At 34.8% G+C, this 22307-nt stretch overlaps 1 protein-coding gene across 5 annotated transcripts in view; it reads left to right on the top strand.

Annotated features, from left to right (window-relative positions):
* ROBO2 (roundabout guidance receptor 2) overlaps window positions 1-22026 on the top strand; it is a 562867-nt gene extending 540841 nt beyond the window's left edge. Inside the window, exons 25-29 of one of the 5 annotated variants that reach the window (XM_036851497.1) lie at window positions 8458-8640; window positions 10892-11065; window positions 17320-17592; window positions 19372-19563; window positions 21360-22026. In XM_036851497.1, the coding sequence (XP_036707392.1) occupies window positions 8458-8640; window positions 10892-11065; window positions 17320-17592; window positions 19372-19563; window positions 21360-21364 (827 nt within the window). In that variant the 3' untranslated portion in view covers window positions 21365-22026. Of the gene's footprint in view, window positions 1-8457; window positions 8641-10891; window positions 11066-17319; window positions 17593-19371; window positions 19573-21359 lie in introns of all 5 variants that reach the window. The other 4 variants (XM_036851496.1, XM_036851498.1, XM_036851500.1 and 1 more) reach the window with 4 other exon arrangements.
* The last annotated feature ends 281 nt before the right edge of the window (window positions 22027-22307 follow it).

Here is a 22307-nt window from a genome sequence, read left to right as displayed (position 1 = left end):
CCCTTTGACTTCCTCTGGCCTCCTTCACCAAGTGAAAGGCTGCAACTGGTATCCTCCTAGGATGATCCCAGGATTGCCACCTATTTCCAAGGATTTAAATTTAGCAAATTGTATTTTAAAAAACTTAAATCCTAATGTGTACACAATGACTGTGGAGAAAAGTAAAAATTCAGTCTTTCTATTCAAGTAGGTATCCGTTCTTTGATACACACACGCAAATGCCTCTTACATGACTATGAAGACATAACTGCTACAAATGTGTTGCCCATGCATGTCCTATCCTTGAGTCTTCTCTGTATACCACCCATTTCTACATTTACCTTCATGACACTCTTCATTCTAGGAGTGCATTTTACCACAGTCCCATTTAATTCATTTTTCCTCCAATGGCTTCTTAATTTGCACACATTTCACACTGTGTGTTACAATTCAAAAACACTGATGGAAACTCCTTTATGACAGTGATGGAGAAGCATGAGTACCTACATGTTTCCTCTGCACGACTTCCTGAATTACACAATGTCATGCACGAGCCTACACTTTTCAGGTTTTCTTTCTACCTGGGGGCTGCTTGCTGAGCTAATTAAGATTTAAGAACTGCAGATATACTGCTGTGATTTGAAATCCAGATCCGACTGAAGGTGGCAGAGCAAAAGTTTAAATCTTTGAATGCAGAGAGCTAACTTATTACTGCACTATTATGTTAAGCCCGTTTGCCTTAATTTCTGGCATAATCTCCTTCAGGGTAAAATCTGCATAGTTTTGCATGTCTCACTGCTGATACTGAACTCTCTTCTATTAAGGATGCAGTAAAAATTGCAATGATAAAAGTCACCCACAGCCTACGTAGTTCTTTTCTTAAATATTATAATGTCAAAGATGATAAATATGTCTATAAATCAGGAGAAGGCCATTTTGAACTTTTACATGCTCACCTGTTAATAACATGTTTCACTGTTTGATATGACTGCGGTTAAAGACAATCTGAATTTCTCCTTGTAGCTGGTATAATGTTCATTCCAAATGAAGCTTTTATTGGTAAGAAAAAGTCTGTTTTCCTACTTGAATTCGGTGCTTAATTACTGCCATATATAAAAACCTCAAGGTGTTTAGGTATGCATTGCACAATGAATTTATCCTATGAATAATATCTCTCCTTAGTTAGTAAAAGAAGTTGCACTCTACACCGAAGTAGCCAAGCAGGAAACTTTTTTGGGTTTTTTTGTTTTGATTTACAATAACTTTGTGGGGAAGGTATGATCAAAGATTTAATTTGCTTTCTAGGGTGTAAGTGTAATTTAAAGTAAATAAAAGTTAAAAATAAAAGTAAAATATAGTTTTTCAGAAAAAAGGATGTGTGTGTAGGGAGTGTGTGTGCAGAAGAGTGTGCGTGTCTGAAAGTATAGCCTGGGTTTGTGATTATGTGTAAGGTGTGTGTGTGTGAGTGTACGTAGGAGTGTGTATATGAGCATAAATAGGATGTTGGGTGTAGTAGAGCACGTGGGCATGTCTGTATGTGTACCTGGGGGTGGCCCTGAGATGCATGTGTATACGGATCAAATGCTACAGAAACCAACATGCTAATGAACATTGCTCTAACGTGTTTATGTTTTCTTCAGACACTCAAGGCTAGTTTAATGGTGCTAAATGAGGTGGGCATTAAAACAGAGGCTATTTCCATTGGCTTTGTATGTTTTTAAGATGGTAAGTGCCCACGGAGAGGATTCTGATTTTTCCGTAAATTACTTTGAATTCTAAATTTGTGTGTGGTGTGAGTAAATTAGTCATCACTTTCATCTGAATTCTCTATTTTCATTTTCATGAAACTAATGACCATTTTTTATGAAATAGAACTAACAGTTACTTTCCAGTCCTTGAAACTCTAAAGCCAACCAGAACGAAAGCCCAGTGATAACACAAAGATGGGCTGATAAGACTGTATATAAAATCATTTAGAATTTTACTTCTGAAATATGTTGCATTCCAACAGCTGCCACATTCAGGAATATCAGCAGTTAACATGGTACAGAGCCTATTTTTGTAAAGAAATAAGTATATTATTTTCAAATGTTTTCTGAACAACTAAGTAATTTATGAGGGACTTTAAATTTTTTGAAATAATGCTTCATGAATGGAAAAGGCCAAGAAGAGAGGAAAATATCAGTAATTCTATAACCCATAATCTCAGTGTCTTAGTCTGGTTGGGTAGTTATAACAAAATATCATAGACTAGGTGGCTTAAACCACAAACAGTGGAAAGCTGGCAAGTCCAAGATCAAGGTGTGGGCAGACTGGGTTTCTGGTGAGAGCCCTCTTCTTGGCTTTCAGGGAGCCATCTTCGCACTGTCTTCACATGGCAGAGAAGGAGAGCAAGCTCTCTGATCTCTTTTTATAAGGTCCCTAATCCCACCCTCATGACCTCACCCTCATGACCTCATCTAAACCTAATTACCTCCCAAAAGCTCCACCTCAAAATACCATAACTTACGGGTTAGAGCTTCAACATATGAATTTTAGGGGGATGTCAACATTCAGTCCGTAACATTCAGGCGTGGAAAATGTATTTGAAAATCTGTTATTTATTGATTTCCACAACAAATATTTATTGAAAGTCTATTCCTTCCAACCACTTGGCTAGGAATTTAGATTTGGTAATAATAGTAATAATAACAACAGCAACAACAACTTGCACATATATAGCCCTTAGTACACCCAAGGCACTCTTCTAAACAGTTGCCTGTTTTTTGTATGAGTGGCTTAGTGAGCTAAGAATGCTTCTTACATTTTTAAAGGGTTGTAAGAAAACAAGAAACAAACAAAAAGAAAAAATAAATGACAGACAGCAAAGCCTAAAATATTTAGTCTATGGCACTTTGCAGGAGAAGTTTGCTGATCCCTGTTCTAAGGTTTTACCATGTATTAACTCATTTAATTGTCACAACCCTATTTTTATTCTCATTTTATAGATAAGGAAATTGAGGCACAGAGGGGTTTAAAAACTTTCTTTAAGATCACCCACCTGATAAGTGGCAGAAGAATGTTCAAAATCAATCAGCCTTACTCCAAAGACCAGTTATCATGATCCCTGCTCTGGAAATGCTCAACTGTTTTCTCATCTTTGGATTTAGCACATTTAAGAGGAAAATGATCTCCTGGTCTGTTCTTCTCTCTCCCTTTCTGTGCGTGTGCATGTATACATATACGAATAAATATATATTTATACAAATACAACACATTATTCTATCTCTGGAAACATTCGTTTTTACCCCTTATACACTTAATCAAGATCAAAAATATTAAATTTTTAGATGTAACTTTTATTATTTGTTTTTCTCATATTTCATTCTATATTCAGTTATAATGACTCATGCCAACAAAATTCAACTCTCAGTACTTTTTATAGGGAGTCACATTTTTATAATTTTATTTTAATTTATACTTACAGTTTAAACCTACTTGGTTGTAATAAAGTACAAAAAATGTTCTGATTACAGCACATCACACTCTTTTTTGCCTAGAAAGTAAACCTACAGGATTGTTTGTTCAGGAATATGCTTGTAATATTCTTCAGGAATATGCTTGTAATATTTCTTTCTAAATGCCAAACCCACCACTTTTGGGTAACAGGTTTGGGGAAACCTTTAATACTTTTTTCTTTGACTTCCATGGTGGGAGTCAAGGGTGAGTGTTTCCTGGATTTAATGACTCCAGCACAGGAAAAAAAAAAAAAAAAACAGAAGGCAATAGGAGAGAGGGCAGGAGAAAAATGTCCTGAACATGGAGCCAAGGTTCTAACTGCCTCAGTGATCACAAAAAGTAAGACTGAGAGTGAGTGCTGTTAAATGAAACAAATAAAAGTTTCCTTGACTGCTGAACCCCACGTAAATACCCTGGTTGAAAGGAAATCGGGGCTCTATATTTTCTGTATTTTATGTCTTTGGAGGTTTTTGCTGGAAGTCCCAAAGCAGATTATTTTGAAAACAATAAAACCTGGCAGCCTCACCACCTTACTTGACCACACAGCTTTTAAAGAATTGGCCACTTAAAAGCATGACCTGATGCCTTGCTTTTGTTGCAAAAATTTAAGGAAAATATTTTTGTAATAGGGAAATTTCAGAGGTAATGCTAAAAATCACTAAATAATTTTCTTAGACATTCCCCACAGCTCTGATTTATTTAAAAAGAAATTAAATACACATTTCAAAATTTAACAGATAAACGTGGAATATCATATATTCAATTTTTATCTGAATAGAACAAATTAGCAGGTGTCATAGGTCGCAAGGAAGAGATTTTTTTAATTTCTTATTTTGCTTTCCCTTTTATATTACACATTCCTTTCTCTCTGAGGAATGTAGGTGAATTGTTGTGTATTCAATATATTTGAGTGAAAGAACTTCTAAATATTAGAAATGTTTTTCTACATCTAGGCAGAGGTCAATATTTGGATTGATTTGTCCAAAGACACTTAGAGCTGAAGATTTTATTTAACAGATAGTTAGACAGATTGCACTTAATAGGAAGAGTTCCTGGATTAAATATTGGCTGAAAAAATGGGGGACAGCCAGTTTTTGTATCTCATAAAAATGGTAATGCAACAATTAGCAGGGTCATATTATAAAGCATACATTTTACTCTAGCTTAATGGGTCTAAGGATGAGCATCTATCAGCAAGGACGGATTTAGCATAAAATGACATGTAAATGAATTGATGACTGATCATAAATTAATTTTAGTGCTGAAGATATAATGGAGATACAGCAAGATGCCACTTTATCATGGTATTTTACTGCTCAGTACCATTTTGCAACAACTTAATGTCCTATCTGCAGTTCTTCCTTAACAGCTTGAATACATTTGAGATTTTTTTTTGGCCTTTCAGCAATTTTTAAACCTGAGAAATTTGGAAAGATGGAAGATGTAAACACAAATAAATCTGGCTATGTTACACAAATTCATTTTTCATTAAATGTTTAAATAGTATTGATTATCTTTGTGCCTATAACATGTCAAATTGGTATGGATTGCTTGTAATTTGTGAAGAATCTCTACCTTCGCTGTTTTACCTAGTTTTCGTTTCAACTTTCATGGTTGTGTTTACATTTATGAAAGAAAGCCAGTTATCACAAAAATGGCTCACTTTCTAATTGATGAATCAATGTTTTTCTTTTCTTATAATCATTGTCTTTTTTTTTGTAGTAGTTTACATAAATCTCCAGATAATCTTTGATGTTTAAATATACAGAAAAAGAAAGAATGGTAGCCACAGAGAGGTGAAATCAGTAATCATTAAATAAATTTTAACAATTTTACACTACGGAAGAAATTTAATATACGTTATGTACTTTTTTATTCATGGTGTATTGCCAATTTTCTTTAAAAATATTTCCCACAAATGTAGCCATTCCATATATCATAAGTACTCCATATCTCAAATAGAGAGAATGGGTTGTCAAACATGAAGACAGAGGAACAAAGAGGGAAAGAAAATTTTTTTCCTTCTGTTTGCTGCCTTCTTGCCCTCCATTTTGAAGGCAAACTCAACTATATTAAGCTGAGGGCACTTGCCCCTCTTTATAGTTTGTGGTGATGAGGTTTCCTATTGCCCATTATGGGCAAATCACTATGGCACACATCTCTTCAACTCTGAAGTCATCTATCTAGTTTATTTGCTCTTACAGAGAGTGGTGAAAAAAGAATATCTTTCTATATTGACCAACACCCACATGAAGCCATGTCATTCATCCATGCTACTCTCTCTTCCCAGGGAAGGGAAAAAAGCATCAGGGAAAACTTCATGAATAACTGGAATTTCTGAGTAATAGTAAGGAGCAGTAATGATTGAGATAAGGTCAGAGCAAAGACCCAAAGGCCGGAAAATAGTTGATTTGTTTAGGAATTGGCAAATCTGTATGTGGAAATCCTCATATGAAGGACTAATTACATCACTGCTTTCCCCATTGTCCAAGTAATCAACAAGAGTTGACTGACCTTATATTCCTTATTTAATAAATTTTCTGGGAGTTATTATGAGTATGTTCTTTCTGTAACTAAAGTAAGGCCATTGCTAGGAAATTACACATGGATTAGTATCCCATGCAGAATTTATACTGAATAATGAAAATATCGAAGGCATTTAATTCATTATGCCAATGTTTATTGAATTTTTACTGGGAAATGTCCCTGTACATGAGGTACTAAAATGAATAATAAATAGTTCCTAATCTCCAGAGTTCCACTGTCTGGAAGAGAAAACATATGTGCAACAAACGCTAGTTTGTAGCGATATGATATGCTACCGTATGCATACTATTTGAAAAACACAAGAGGTAGAGAAATTGATTCCCTCTAAGACAGGGTTGAAGATGAAGTGGAGTCAGGTTGATAAAAGAGATGATATTGATTTGGACTTTGAAGTTAGGCACTGGGCAATAGACTTAGTAACAATCTAAGTCTATTGTGTGTCAAAGGAATGAGAGGCAATGGGACTGAACTGGCTATTAGAGGGAATGGGGCTGGAAAGGTAGGCTGGGCTAGATATTGAAGAATCTCAAATACCTCAGTCAGTGTTTAAATGTATTGGCAAACTAGGTTAGGCTTTGAATGGAAAGACAGAATTATGTGATAAATGTTCCAGAAAAAGTAATTCATATGACAAGGAGGAAGATAGAAGGGACCAGAAGGAAATCAGTTAGGAGGAGCTTAGGAATGAAACTGGAGATGTAGAAAAGGAAATGCTTGTTTGGAAAGTGAGTTTCAAATAGCCGGCACAGAGTTATTTGCAGATTTCAGCAGACATTTAGAAATACAGAAAACAGGACATAGAAGGGACCAAAACTGAGCTTTCCCATGTTTCCAAAGTATCCTCAGTTCTAGGGTTTCATATTCTTTTGTGATCACTGGCTGAATCACTTTGATTTTTTCTTATCTGCTGTAGCATTATATTGCAAAGCTGATTGCATCATTTCTCCTTTCATTTTGGGCTGTTGGTCCTTGACTTGTGATTATTAACTCAGAAATGGTTCTCTCAGAGGAGGCTCAGTTGCTGGTGTTATCTTGGCTTCCTTGCAGTGGCCTGTGTCAAGGGAATTTGTTTGGAAAGTAAAAAGTGTATCTATCTCCATGCTTTTGGCAAATAGAATCAAAACTCTTTCTTTTTCTGCTACACTTAATACCCTTTTAACTTCTCTCATCCTTCTAACCCCTCCAGTGTCTGTTTTCTCTGTCTTGAAAGTGCATAAACCCGTGTTATTGTATCCTGGCACCTGAACTAAGAGTACAAACGCTTGATCATGGCAACACTCCTAACTCTACTGCTGTCTCTTAAATATTGGAGTAAAGGGGGAAGAAAATCGATGGCACTTAACTTTAGTCTCTTTTATGTGAATATGTGTTTGTTTTATTTGGGAATATTAAATTACCTTCCTATAAGTACTTTGTGCCTCTCTTTTTAAAAATTTGGGATAAGCAACACTTGGTATTTTTATTGTGTCATACACTAATGGTACAACAACGTAAATATATATTGTAATGTTAATTGTTTTAAGTAATAGATCGTCTCAGTGTGCTTTGGTCTAAGAAAAAAAGGATAAAAGTGTAAATGACTTGCTAAAAATTAAGAATGAGCATTATTTCTCAGTAGCATCATATTTTGCAGCTCTCTACACATAAAGCTGTGATTCTTTTCCTCTATTGCCATGTTGCACTTTGCAGAAAAATCCATGTTAATATCAGTGGTATTCTTTATAATGATTAATTCTAAAATGAAGATTAGTATTAAAGAGAAAACTGGAGGTCTTAAAGTAATTGAAAAACAAAGAAATCACACTAAGCTTTGAAAAAATAGAACTTTTCAAAAATAAATATTTTGTTATATTCTAAGTCTATTTGCTCTGGTATTATTTATACATTTTTGATTTTTAGTGTTTGTTATTTCCCGAGTAATTAGATTTTTATTTTAAATTCTTGAAATAATTCTAGCCCTTCTGCAGTATGCGAGTGTAGATTTCATGAAAATTATCACTAGTCTGCATTAAATTCAAAATATATTCACACTATTTGTTCAACTGAGTTCTTGCTAAGTTGACTTTAAACACACGATAATTTATTTCAGTAAAAACGTTTTTCTCTGAAGTCTAGGCCTTAAAATATACATAGCAATTCTCTTTTAGAAAATAATAGTGTAACAATTTAAACAATGTAAGAATGGAATCATACAGAACATGTTTTGCTCGTGTGTTGAAAACAGATACATGTCTTCAATGAGCTTCATTCTTCTGCACTAGAAACGTTTAAAACATGGATGATGCTTGCACATGGCTAAAGAAGTCTTGGTGAAACCCGATTTAACCTCAAGGACGAGTGAGGAGTGCAGGCTCTTGTTCATTAGTATAGTATGTACAAGCCGATGAGCTATGCAATATATACCACTCACTAGACGACTACATTTGTTTTTAGGTTCAATGGTAAATGGATGGGGCTCTGCATCTGATGAGGACCGTAACTTTTCTAGTCATAGATCTAGTGTAGGTAGCTCATCAGATGGCTCCATCTTTGCCAGCGGCAGTTTTGCACAAGCACTGGTGGCAGCAGCAGATAAAGCTGGTTTTAGGCTGGATGGAACCAGCCTTACAAGAACAGGTTGGTAGACTGAGTCAACACTCTTTGCATGAGAGAATCTTGTCCTTGGACACTGAGCTATTTATCTTCTGTCCTTTCTCCTCAGCGAGTCTGACTGCAGGGTTTTCTTTAATATGCATGAACACAGTTTGGATGCTCGGTTATCAGACAGAACTCTCTTCTGATGCTCCCTTTGCAGAGCCAAGAATGGGCTCCTACTCACCACCTTCCATCCTTTGTTCCCCTTTCCCTTCGTGGCTCTGCTGATTAATTGGAATATGCTTCCTTCTTATACTACAGCAAAGCTGCAACTCAGATTGCCATTAAGTTTTCAATAACTCACACTTGGCGAAATTCTCACACAATCAATAATGTACCCAGTGATTAAAATTATTCAGCTTTTATCTCCATTACTTTCCTTTACCCCATTTCTTTCTGCAAATGCATTTTCTGGGAAGGCTTTCTCAGCATGGGGTGAATGGGTCTGAGGCTGTCAGTCTAACAGTTCAAATGGCTGATGGTCTTATTAGTTGTTTGGCTGTTAAGATTTTAATCCAATAATTTATTATTTGTTTTAAAGGATGCTAATTAAAAATACACCCACTGCATTTGCAAGTTAAATAAAATGATGACTACTTGTATATTGTTCTTTATCACGATCTAATTTTGGTTTCTGAAATTAATAAATAATATAAAAGACCAAATATGTAATTTTTCACGTTTCTGATCATTAACTCAAAAATAAATGTGGGATTCACTCTATTAATAGATCAGTAATTTTGTAATCATTTGTTTTACTGAACAAAATAACTTTGGCATGATCTTGTTACATGACTATGTGTACTTCTTAAATGCACATAGAAGAAACTTCTGATATATGAATTAAACTGAGTTGCCTTACAAAACAAACTAATGAAACTCTAAATGCATTTTTGAAATCTTAATAGTATTCAAATAGTAAAGAAAAATAAATGACTTTGACCCTTCACTAAACTCACAAGTTATAACAATGAGTCTTGGAAGCTTTCTTTGAATTATACCATCATATAATGTTATGCTATTTCTTTTGAGTATGCACTAGGCATCTTCAAAGTAAAGAAGATTTTCCAAGCATTGCAGAGGTTTATTTTTCATATAGCATCTGAACTAAAATATGTTGTAATATAATGGTTATTTGAGTTTTCTTGCTTTCTAAGGCATAAGTCAGAAACTTTATGTTGCCTGAGTGCTTTTTGTGGCATAGCTATAAGCAGAACAGTGAGAAAGTGCAAGGAAACTAATAAGTTAGAAGGCATAAGTACATTTCTTGCATGTATGCTAATAGCTAATAAAGCATTAAGCAATATCATGTCACATTGACTTAAAATGTAACTATAACAGTAATTTTGAATGAAATGAAAACATGCAATAGAGACTAAATACATGTACATAAACCAACCCTCTCATACCATAATAAACATGTTATTAAAATCATAAGATGTTGAAAATTTATTAGCTTACCTTTTGCCAGAATATATTTCCCTGCATATGTACACTAAACTACAAGAAAAGGACATAGCACGTTTCATTTTTCAATGAGAATTTGGAGTCTGCTCAGATACAATACTATTCATCAGAAAACACCTATTGCACTTTGGATATACAAGGTGATTTTAACCTGCTATCTATCCTATACTATACACTAATGTTATTGAGTTTCTGCTAAGAGAGGTAGAATTCATCGTGTATGTGTATGGGTGGTAAGGTCAATTAAATATATGTATCTGAGCAGACCTTTCATGTAAAATTTCAAATGTAATTACTACAGGACATTTTTCTGTGCTCAAAGAGAGTTTGTAAGATTCCAAGGGCGAAATTTGATTCAACAGATAAGACAGTACATAATTCACTTCAGAAATAGCTTCTTTAATTTTAAGAAGTAAAAGCTGCATGAATTTGCCTATATCTATGAAAATATTACTAAGATTGTCAAGGTTAAATAAAAATCTAATCAAGGAATATTGAAAAAAAAGGAATATTGAGTTTTTGGTTAGTGGTTTTGTTTCATATTCATTTGTTTAAATTTTTTCAGTGGGTAGTATGTTGGTTATAAAAATCGGACCAACTAAATGCAGCAGGGCATATTTTTTCTATGGAGATGCACCAGTATTTTGTATCTTCAAATGTCATCTCCAGGCAGGTTTAGAGGCTAGTCTTAGAGCAGAAATACAAGACAGAATCAATGTCTTATAATAACATTCTCTATACCTCATTCCCTTTGTTTACTTTTTAGGCAAAGCCTTTACCTCCTCTCAAAGACCTCGACCAACCAGCCCATTTTCTACTGACAGTAACACCAGTGCAGCCATGAGTCAAAGTCAGAGGCCTCGGCCCACTAAAAAACACAAGGGAGGGCGAGTGGACCCACAACCAGCATTGCCTCACCGAAGGGAAGGAATGACAGATGGTAGGTTTGTTTCCTTCTCTCGTCTCCTAACTGAAAAGACATGCTCTGTGCAATCATTAACTTAGATTAAAGAAGCTATGGTAGATTAGGCATTGCCTTGTTATATAACCAGGCTGAACACCTGGCAATGTGGTCTTGTTTCAATAAAACACCCTCTTTTTTTTTAACAATCTGGAATTATTTCTACATTATCCAGCCCCAAGAAATACAGGCCATACTGCTTTGCAATGTTGATTTTTCTGCTGTTCTGGCATTTTCCATTAGTGCTTTTTAGTGAACATTCCTTTTTAAGATTAAGGAAGAAAACATAAGTAGCATTGCAGTTGCCATGTTGTTGGATCATTTTTGAAATTGAATTAAGATATCTTAGATGGTATTTCACTTTTGAAAAAGACCGTGTAGTGATTTCCAATTTAGTAATTTTTTAGTTTCATTAATTCCAGGGCTAAAAATATGCTATAGATCATCTGGTTGATGGATCAGTAAACTTTTTCTGAAAAGTCCAGATAGTAAATATTTTTGGCTTTAGCGAGCCAAACAGTGTCTGTCAAGACTACTCAACACTACTCAATTGTAGTGTCTGTGAAGCTATAGAAAAAATGTAAATGAATGGTGTGACTGATTTCTAATAAAACTTTATTGACAAAACAGGCAATGGCTTAATTTGGCCCATGGGCCATAGCTTGCTGATTTATTTCAATTCTTTTATTTATGTATAGCGTCCAGTCTTTGAGTATTTGCTTAAATACTGCTAGTTTCAGGAAACAAAATATTATTGGAGGATATCCTTGTTCAATAATGAGTAGCTCATCAGCTCAATATTCAACTTAATTCTCATATGTTTAAATATAGGAATAAAAGTATTTATCCTGAAGTTTTGTCCTCAGGAATATGTAAGATAATATATGTAAAAAGCCCAATATAATGTCAGACCCAAAGGTAAATTTCTTCCCCCTTCTCTGCAATATCTCCTGCAAGCACACACACTTTTTCCTGAGATAGTACTACTAAACATCAAAAAGATGAACCTAGCCAAGCTGCACATTAGAACCGTCTGGGAACTCTTAAAATATACCCTGGAGATTCTGATTTATTTGTTCTGGGGTGAAAACCAGTCACGAGTATTTTTAAAGCTCCATGGGAGAATCTAATGTGCAGTCAGCTTTGAGAAGCTATAACTGAGTTCTGCCCACTCATCTCAGTCTCTTAGACTCTCTTAGACATTATAGGACAGAATGAGGCTTAGTTGGAAAAGAAGTATTTGTTCTTTATTGGTTTGGGGGTAGGTCCTTAGCTGGCAGCCACCGTTGTGCTTTCTCTTGTCATTTTATAATGCTAAGAAGACTTTAAAAGCCAAAATAACTTGGTCTAAAAGCCTTCAGGTTTACTTATCTTTCCATCTTTCCTGCTTACTTTGTCCCCATTGGAAAGTGTTTCTATGGAATACAAGGGTAAGGGTACAATCAAGATTTTGATTCTCTGTAAGTGGATATCCTGTGGTGAGCAAAAATGCTTATTACCTCCTTTCTGCCTCAGATGATCTAAAGATTAGCTGAGCACTTGAAGCGTTGATCTTGTTCCCTCTAAATAAAAAGGACTACTCTCACTGATATTCTAGTTACAAATCTCAGCATTAATAATTTTGTGTAATTTTCCTGATATAAATGTCATGGAGAGAGGAAAAAATCCAGGGACAATATGGGTTTTTTGTGGCTTTTCCAAAATGTTGGAAGATCATGTCCAGAATATGTGGAAGATGTAAAATATAAATCAGCAAAATAGAGAGCTCTTTTCTTTCTTCCTAAAACACTTTCCTTGCAAGCTTTCTTCAGAATGTCTAGTTAAAACAAGCTACCTCCTAGTTTAAAGCATGATCAATATATTGCTTATATTTCTAAAAAACAAATAGGTTCCTAACATTTCAAATTTACTGGCATTCCAAAAAAGGTTATGGATTAGGTGCTATTAGTAGATACATTTTGGAAGTGGTGATATTGCAAAGCAAATTTTGGCTCACATGTCTTTCCAAGTGTTTGATCCAAAGACATTTTAGTTATGATACAAGGACATTTTTTTGGATAGCACTCTACAGATTATCCTTAAGGATTTTGTTATTTTACCACAGATGTATATGTTGTAGCTTTTGTAAGGTATGAATCCATGCATCAGTAATAAATTTATAATATTTGTATATAAAATCAAACTGTTCTTTTGAGGAAGGTTGCTATTTAGTAGCACTTAACGTATAGACGTTTTACCGTAAAATTTTTGCATTATAGATTTTACAACAGTGTTTTATGAGTACATTAATCAGAGTAATTATTGCTAGCTGCTGTACCAAACAGCTTCTATCCCCTCAGTGCCTTAACACAGTAAGCATTTATTTCTCATGGACACAGTGATTTATAAAAGTCAGGTGACTCTCCTCTAAGTTGTAGTGTAAAGATGTATGTTTCTTAAATATTGAGACACCATTATTTCCAAGATGGGACCTTGATGGTTTCTGAGTGAGGGAAAGACAGAACGTAGGTGATTATTTGAGAGGTTCTATGGCTAGTCCTGAAAGTGGTACATGCCTCCTTCATTGGCAAGAACTCTGTCACATGGCATCAAACTAACTACTGGAGTGGGAAAGTAATCTTCCCTTGTGGCCAGTAGAGGAATTGGGAGTGGTAAGCAACCTCAGTCTCTGTCTCAAAGACTATGCAAAAACTCACACACATGTTAAGGAATGTTCTTCTCCCTTGGATAAAGTCTCACCTGAGCAGGCATTGTTCAGTTCAAATCATCTATTGCATTTGCATAAGCCAAAGAATATCCTTTAAAGCCAATACATTGACCAATGCTAAACAAAGGAGGCAGAGAGGTAGTTCTCTATCTGTCAGCCTTTTTTCCCATCTCCTTCCAGCCTGTCCTCCCCTCACCCTACTGTCTATTCAGAGAAGGGGCTCTTTTCCAGCTCTACCATGGACTAGCTTTGACCATTGAGCAAATTTCTTTATTCATTAATCTATTCATTCAAATATTTATTAAGCTTATACCAAATGACAGGCACAATGGGAACTGTACAGACAAAATTCCCTGCCCTCCTGTAGCTTACATTCTAGTGAGAGACGATAGAGAAAGACCAACATAAATATATAAGTCAAAAATAAAAGTATACAAGATGGTTGTAAGTGTCATGGAGGAAAAAAAAAAAAACATAGGAAAGAAGTTGAGAAATATAGAAGTGGGGGAAGTTTTAAACTAGATTGCTCAGGGAAGGACTTACCAAGATGATGACATTTGAGAAAAGACTGGAAGATTACAAGGGAAAGAGCAATGATGATATCTGAGGAAAAGTCATTCCAGGAAATGAGAACAGCAACTAGAATCCTGAAATATTTGATACAAAGGAAATGGAGCAGTGTGACTTAAGCAGAGAGAGCAACAAAATAGCCTGTGAAGTCAGACAGTAAGTGAGGACCAGCGTTCTGTAGGACCTTTAAGTTTCTATAAGGACATTGGCTCTTTACTTTGAGTGGGAAACCACTGATGGTATGTATGTGTGTGTGTGTGTGTGTGTGTGTGTGTGTGTGTGTGTGCATGTGTGTGTGTGTTTAAGGCAGAGGAGTAACAGGATTTTCCTTATATTTTTATTAAAAAACAAGTCATTCTAGATGTTAGGTTGAGATAGACTGAATGTGCTTCTATGTGGAATCACAGAAACCACATGGGAAATTGTGGAAGTAATGTAGGGAATAGATGCTAGAGGTTCATGTCAAGCTAGAATCAGTGGAAGCAATGAGAAATGTTGAATTCTGAGTATGGTTTGGAGGCAGAGCCCACAGGGTTTGTTAATGAAATTAATAAAGGCTGTAAAGCAGGGAAGCCAAAAATTACTCCAAAGTTATGGCCAACTTGTAGTAATTGAGATGAGGAACACTAGAGAGGAAGTATAGTTTGTGGAGGAAGATCTAGAGCTCAGATTTCATGTGTGAAATTTGAGATACTTTCTAAACATCAAAGTTGAACTCTCCAGTATGGATTTAGTTAGATGAGTCTGGAGTTCATGGAAGGAGAGACCCAGGCTGGAGATACTTAATTTCTTTATGCCTTTTTTTCTTACCTAAAAAAAAGAGTATAATAATGGCACATATATCATTGAACTGTTGTGTGCCTGACAATAGCAAATCCTCAGTAGGCCAGCCAGAGACTCTTTAGTGAATTGATTTAGTTGAAATGAATCAACAGAGAAATGAATAATAAATTTAATTTAAGTAAACATATTTGATTACATACTTTTATTTTTTCCACAGCCATTCTTAATCTCATCTTTTTTCCAATTTGTTTATTTCAATGTGCTTTCAATGTTCTTTCTTCTTAGACTATACAAACTCCAAGGATATTACTTAATTACGTAGCCATATAATTTCAGGTTAAATTAAATAGTAATCAGAATTTTAGCTAGCATAAGCAGATGCCATTTTGGCCATTTTAAAAATTAAGCTGCGCTGATGGAGAATAAAAATCGGTGACAAGATATGTTATTTTAGAAGCAAATATAATAATTTCCCCCCAACTGGCAGTCCTAAGTCCAATTACTCAAATGAAATAATTAATTTGCATTTATAATAATACAAACTGAAGGGAGTCAGTGTTGAATATAAAGAAAATACCAAACTCATTGGTGGATTATTCAACAAACAGTTTTCTCAGGATTGGATCAGCTCTTCATTTTGGAAGAAATGTTCCAATTGCAACTTTATTCTCCCAGATAGAAAACCTGTTCCCTTCAATAATTAGTGATTCATAATCTAACAAGAGGACATACATAAGAACTGGGAATGTTGCTCCAATGTGGGAACTCCCGAAGCAGATACGGAGGAGATTTTCATTGTTGGTTCAATGGAGGACAGTATTATTTTGTTCATAACAGAGAGTATGAAGCTTCTTAATAAAGTCTTTAAAAGGAGCAACTTAGCCTTCCTTAAAGAAATTATGTTTTGTACACAAGAAATTTATACTTTCCCCTTTTAAATTTCATGAACAATATTATTAGAAACAAGTGCATCATTACTAAAATGGCATGGGAAATAATTACCTATGTTATATACAGTATCCTCTATTAATGATATAAGTATGTATATTGTCCATGATATTTGATCTTTGTGAACAAATAACATAATTAGATACTCTAAGGATGAACAAAGAAGTTTGCAACAGCATTCCAGAAAAATGAGAAGAAAATAATCCAAAAGAACGTTAGAATGTTTAGAAGATTTCAAAATCTTCCACAAAGTAATTTCAGGACTAGTATAATAGTATAAATTATATAATAGAACTATAATACTTAAAGAAATATGAAAGAAGGGATTATGATTTCACAACAAAAGACATTCAAAATATAAAAGTGTCGGAATGAAAAGCTAATAAAAGAAAAATGAAAAATGAGCTGAGTATTTGAACTTTTAATTTTTTCATATCGATATTTAATGTAAAGAGCTTTTATGAAAAATTATCTATTCCACTACATCTCAGATTTTCATGATGCATTGTCTACTCTAGCACCATGAAGCATATTCTATCTAAACTCTGAACATTCGTTATTACTTATTAAAATTAATACATTGGAAGATTATAATATATTAGTTGTAACTCATTAGCTAACTCATGAAACGAACAGCCAGAATTGGTTGTCAGGCAGAATGTTAATTGCATTTAATAAATGTTAGCTTAACCCTTTGACTGTTGCTAAATGTGCCACGTACACGGATAAGAGCAGTCATACGCTGTGTATGATACGGCATCCAGTTCTTAATTTCCCAAGGGCAACATTTCCTATGGAGATTGGCAGGGCAGCTTTTATTCTTCCCAGGGCCTTTTATTAGCACGGCTGCTAGAATTTCTATTCACTTCGTGTCTTGGTGTTTCTACTTTGGGGAGGTGGCAGCAGACAATGGATTAAAGATGGAGAAACCATAAACTGCTCTTCACACCTTGAACATCAGCCTCAATGTGCAATTGAAAACACTCTCTATGTACAATAGTTGGATAAAGCCTGTTGATTTTATTTCAAAGACACTGTGATCAAAAGATAGCAAAGAGATCAATAATGTGCATTTTAGATATAAATAACTGACCTTTTCCTCCCCCAAATTCATTTCGCATAGGTGATACCTGTAGGAGGGCAAGGGTTTTTTCTTCAGCTTGAATTAAAACCTGTACTTTTCATTACATTTTAGTCCATTCTAAACATTATTCAAAATTTTTAGATCTTCCACCACCACCAGATCCCCCTCCCGGTCAGGGTTTAAGGCAGCAAATAGGCCCGAGCCAGCATGCTGGTAACGTGGAAAACTCAACAGAGAGAAAAGGAAGCTCTCTGGACAGACAGCAAGCATCCAACTTAGAAGACACAAAGATCTCTTTGGATTGTCCAGCTAAAACATCCCTAGAGTGGCAGCGACAAACCCAGGAATGGATAAACTCCACAGAACGCCAAGAAGACATACGGAAAGCCCTCCACAAACAAGGTGTTGGACCAGGTGTGTTCTGCACAGTCCCAAGAAAGTGTGGACTTTTACTTTTTTTTTTCTACCAGGTATCTTGGAAATGCCAGTTGTTTAAGGGCATCTGAAAGGCGTTTGCTTTGAATCACTAATTGAAGTTGGAATTCCGCAGCAGAGATCACGAGCACATCCCTTAAGGCTGAGTCAGTTCAGTGAGGGGTTGTTCCTCAAGTTTACCTCTGCATAGGGTCTTTGAGCGCAAGAGACCTCCAGGCTTCATCTGCAGTGCTCAAGAGACCATTTGATTTTTTTTGTTTCTTTTGCCTTTTAATGTTTGTATTGAGTCCTTTTAGACCACTAAATTTCATCTTTAGTGTCAGTTGAATCTCTGCCTTCAACCGTTTTTTCATTTTGACTGAAGTAACTAGTCATTTTGAGAGGAGAACTCGCTTCAGTCAAATAGGTAAATTAATGGAAATAACAAAGTTGCATATAAATAGGTAATCACAGAATTCTCATATTAGAAAAGGTTAAACTGGAGCCTGCACTTGCTCCAACTGATTCAATTTAGTTGATAACACTTCAGTGAGAAATGTTTTTGTTTATAACTCAAACTTCCTGGAAATGTCACAGAATAAGTTTCATGGTTTGTGGTTGGATTTTTTTTGGTAGGGGGATGTTGAGCCACTTATAGAAATGGATTTTCTAGAACATTCTTCTTATGTCAGGATTCATTGAGTATTAAAACATACACACACACACACACAATTGAAAGAGTTTCCTTACACATTCTTTTATTCATTCGGACTCAGTCTTTTCTGGATATGTCCTCTACTCATGCATTTTCAATAATTATATTTTGTCACAACTTGGTGCTTAAGGTTTTAGAAGATACAGTTATAAAAAAGCCAAAAGATGATAATATTAGTATCTAGATTTAGTGGAACATTTAGGATGCTTACACCATTAAGGTTGGGAGAGAAAAATCACGTGACCCTTGTCATTAAAGACTATCTAAAAAGAGAAATACTAAATTCAGTCAGCATTTTTTTTAGTCATCTAATCGCAGTAATAATAACCCATACCTAGAAAGAAAGAAAAAACAGAGAGGTGGAGAGAAAGAGAGGGGGGAAAAAAAGAAAGAGGAAAGAAAGTAAAAAAAGAGAGAAAGAAAAAAGTTATTTCAGTGTTATTTAGTAATGCACATCATGAATTATTTTTAGAGAGATGGTACATAAAAAGAATATGGACATTATTTATTAAAATGAATGAGTTTCTCTTTTTCTTTTAAGGAAATACACAGCTTTTCAAATAATGTATTTCTATCCAAAGAAGCAATAGAAATTTAAGAAGCTTAGTTTATTAAACTAATATATACTTATTTATCTAAGTTGATTGAGAAAATGTTGCCATAATTTAAACTAAAACAAAAACCATGTTCCTTCCTTCTTAATGAAAAAAGTAAATTGCAGCCTCTTTGAACCCAGAAATTATTCTCAGAAATGCTTTAGTTAAACAATATGGTTATTGTATGCAAATATCTTTTAAACTGAGTTTAAATTTTGCAAATAATATATAACATTAGATACTTATCCCAAGATCTCTTTTAATTTAATCCTGCCTCAGTTCCTATTGTAGGACATGTTGCTTGCACGTAGAAATTCCTTTACTATTTGGGCCTTATTAAACTCTTATTTTTAATTTTACTGAAGAGTGGAATCATAAAATAGCCTAGCTTGAGCTTAGTATTTAAAGTTAAGTTTGTTTTGCCTCCACATTGCTGTTCAACGCAACCTTTTGTGTTTCTTTTTTCAGAGGAGACCTTGGTGCCCTACAGCAAGCCCAGTTTCCCATCTCCAGGGGGTCATAGCTCATCAGGAACGGCTTCTTCTAAGGGATCCACTGGACCTAGGAAAGCCGAGGCATTGAGGGGAAGCCACCAGCGCAATGCCAGCGACCTTCTTGACATAGGATATATGGGCTCAAATAGTCAAGGACAGTTTACAGGTGAATTATGTAAGTGCTTTAGGACGTTTAAAAGGCTATGGTGATTCAGAAAGACGACTGGGTTAATAACGTAAGGGAGAAAAAAGTTTTCCTTGACCCTCTTAGGATCTCTGACTGGGTCTGAAAACCAAACGGATGAGATAGATTAACAGGAAAAAAGCACACAAATTTTATTGAATTTTTACATGAACATGAAGCCTTCACAAGAGAATGAAGACTCAAAGAAGTGACCAGAGCAGGAAGCTTTTCAATCCTTTAGACAAAGAAACAATAAATGCATTTAAATTTGGTAAGACAGAGAGGTTTGGGCTAGGGGTAGTAAATGGTGAAGAGGTAACTGAGAAGATAAGGATTAGTTTAACAAGGTTTGTTTGTACAGATTTCTCGGCCCCAAATTCCCCATCTCTGGTGACAAGACTATCTTCCTCCTCCTGGTACTACAGGGTGGGTACCTGTCACATAGGAGATTTAATGATCCTTCAGGGAAAGATGAGGTGGGAGAGGTCACAGTGACCTCTCTGTTTCTGCTGTTGTCTTCCAAACTCCCTCACCTTAAGGTATTCAATATGCCAAGGTACCACACATTTTGGGGTAGCATGTCCTGAACCCCTACAATGACATTGCCACAATAAACAAATATCAAAATTATAGAAAGCTTGCTTTACTATGAGGAAAAAAATTATGATTTTGAGTAGGTTTGGTTATAATGAAGACCACTGCTATTTACATCAGTCAAATAAACATTTTTCTCTTTCGTTTGAATTATTCTGTGCAAAAATTGCATAATTTAGGCAATTAATTTTAATACTTACAAATTAATTAAATATAGTTCTTGTTGTAGTTTTCTTTGCCTTTTCTTTCTTATTTAATAAGGAAATGTTGGCCCTTGGGTAGTTTTAAAGAACCTCCTTGGGAATTCCTCATTCCTTAGTTGCTCTTAATTTATTTATTTTTTTAAATTTAGGCAGTCAACCTTGAAAGGTTGATCTCTGATTTTAGTAAATTTTAATACTTGAATTATAATAGCATATAAATAAATTTCTCTTTTGATAAAGAACTGTCATTGGTAGTTAATATAACTAAACTACTTTCCAAGTATAAAATACTAGAGAAAGGTAGGGTGTCACGGTATGTCACACACAGTAAAAAACATTGAACTCTTTGTGTTAATTTCATCATGAAAGTTACCAATTTCACTATCCAATGTCAGAATTGTACTTGCTGAATATTTTCAACTGCTTCCGTGAATTCAGTTTATCTGAAGGAATAGCCCTGAATTCCAATCTTGTCAACTTTTACTGGTTATGTGAGAAGAGAAAGTAAACCACCTTCTTAATTTCTCTACCTCCTTATCTAAAAAATCGTATTACTCTTATGCTCACATCACAGACTGGGGGATGCCATGAGATAATGAAAGTGAAAGTACTTGCAAAACTGCAAATTTCTTTATTAATGGAAGTTATCATTACTGTTGTCTATTAATAATCTGATTAAGATATGCTTATAATTTTTCATTTGATTCAGGACTACTGGATTTTTCTTTAACTATTATATTGGAGTAATTATAGACTCATAAGAAGTGCAAAAATGATCTACTCGGATTTTGTCTCCAAATTTTAGTGTTTTTTTTCTTTCACTTTCCATAAGTGTAATTTTTAAAATTCACAACCTCACAAAATCCAAGATGTTATCTTCATCTATTATCTGTTTGCTTTGCTTTTTGTTATGCTGATCAAGATAAAGAATATTTACTTTAAACGCAAACTTATTTGTGATTTTTTTAAATCTCTTTGTAGAGTAACTGAGAGGAGACATGCAAAGCTGCTCTGAAGGACCATCAGGTCTGAACTCATGGAAGTGATGACACTAGACAGTGCAATGAACAATTTCTATTTATGTACTATTAACAGAACTGTAAATGCAATGTAAAGACACACAGCCACACATATCCCACAGATATCTTACTCGTGTTCTTCTCTTAAGTACACCACCCACCTTAACTCTTTCTTGTCAGGAGTATATAAAAAAAGAAAGAAAACAAAGCTCGCCCTCCAGGAAGAAAAGGATTTTCCTCTGTATATAATTTCTTTCGTGCATTGCTATGCAAGCTCACTCTTTTTAGCTCTGTTCATATTATTGTCTGTTCTTATTGGTCTGTTGTACTATATGTGAATTAATAGGCTGTGGTGCCATATATTAACTTTTAATTGTGTAACTTTTATGTTTAAATTTTGCACTGCAATTTTATTTGGTGATAAGCACAAATCTCTACTCCTCGTGACATGAAGAAAAAGACTGAATGTGAAGGGAGTTTCTGTACTGTAAGCTAGGTTGGATAATGCTGGTTGTAACCAATCACGTTAGGGGCTTTTCAGTTGGGGTGTAGAAATAGGAAAGATGCAAAGGAACAGTGGTGTTGGCGAAGTCTTCTTGGAACATCAGGGACTGAGTCAATAAAAAAAAGCAGAAAGGTGGCTTTTACTATTGACAAAAGCAGGGGTCAAAAGAAGGAAGTTGAAGTCTTAAGACTGAATAGGCATTAAAATATACAGGTAGCAATGATGTACTAAACTTGCTTTAAAAAAAAGAAATTAAAGTTATATTTAGAATCAACTTTACCTGTCATTGTAATTGACCCATCTGAGAACTACAACAAGCAAAAGGAAATTCAGGTGTTTCACAAGAGCTGTATTTATATTACAGTTTTTTTAAAAAAGCATTTTCTGAATTACCATAACTAATCT

This window comes from Balaenoptera musculus, chromosome 4 (assembly GCF_009873245.2).
Source record: "Balaenoptera musculus isolate JJ_BM4_2016_0621 chromosome 4, mBalMus1.pri.v3, whole genome shotgun sequence".
Taxonomy (NCBI): domain Eukaryota; kingdom Metazoa; phylum Chordata; class Mammalia; order Artiodactyla; family Balaenopteridae; genus Balaenoptera; species Balaenoptera musculus.
This window is presented reverse-complemented; position numbering and strand designations above follow the sequence as displayed.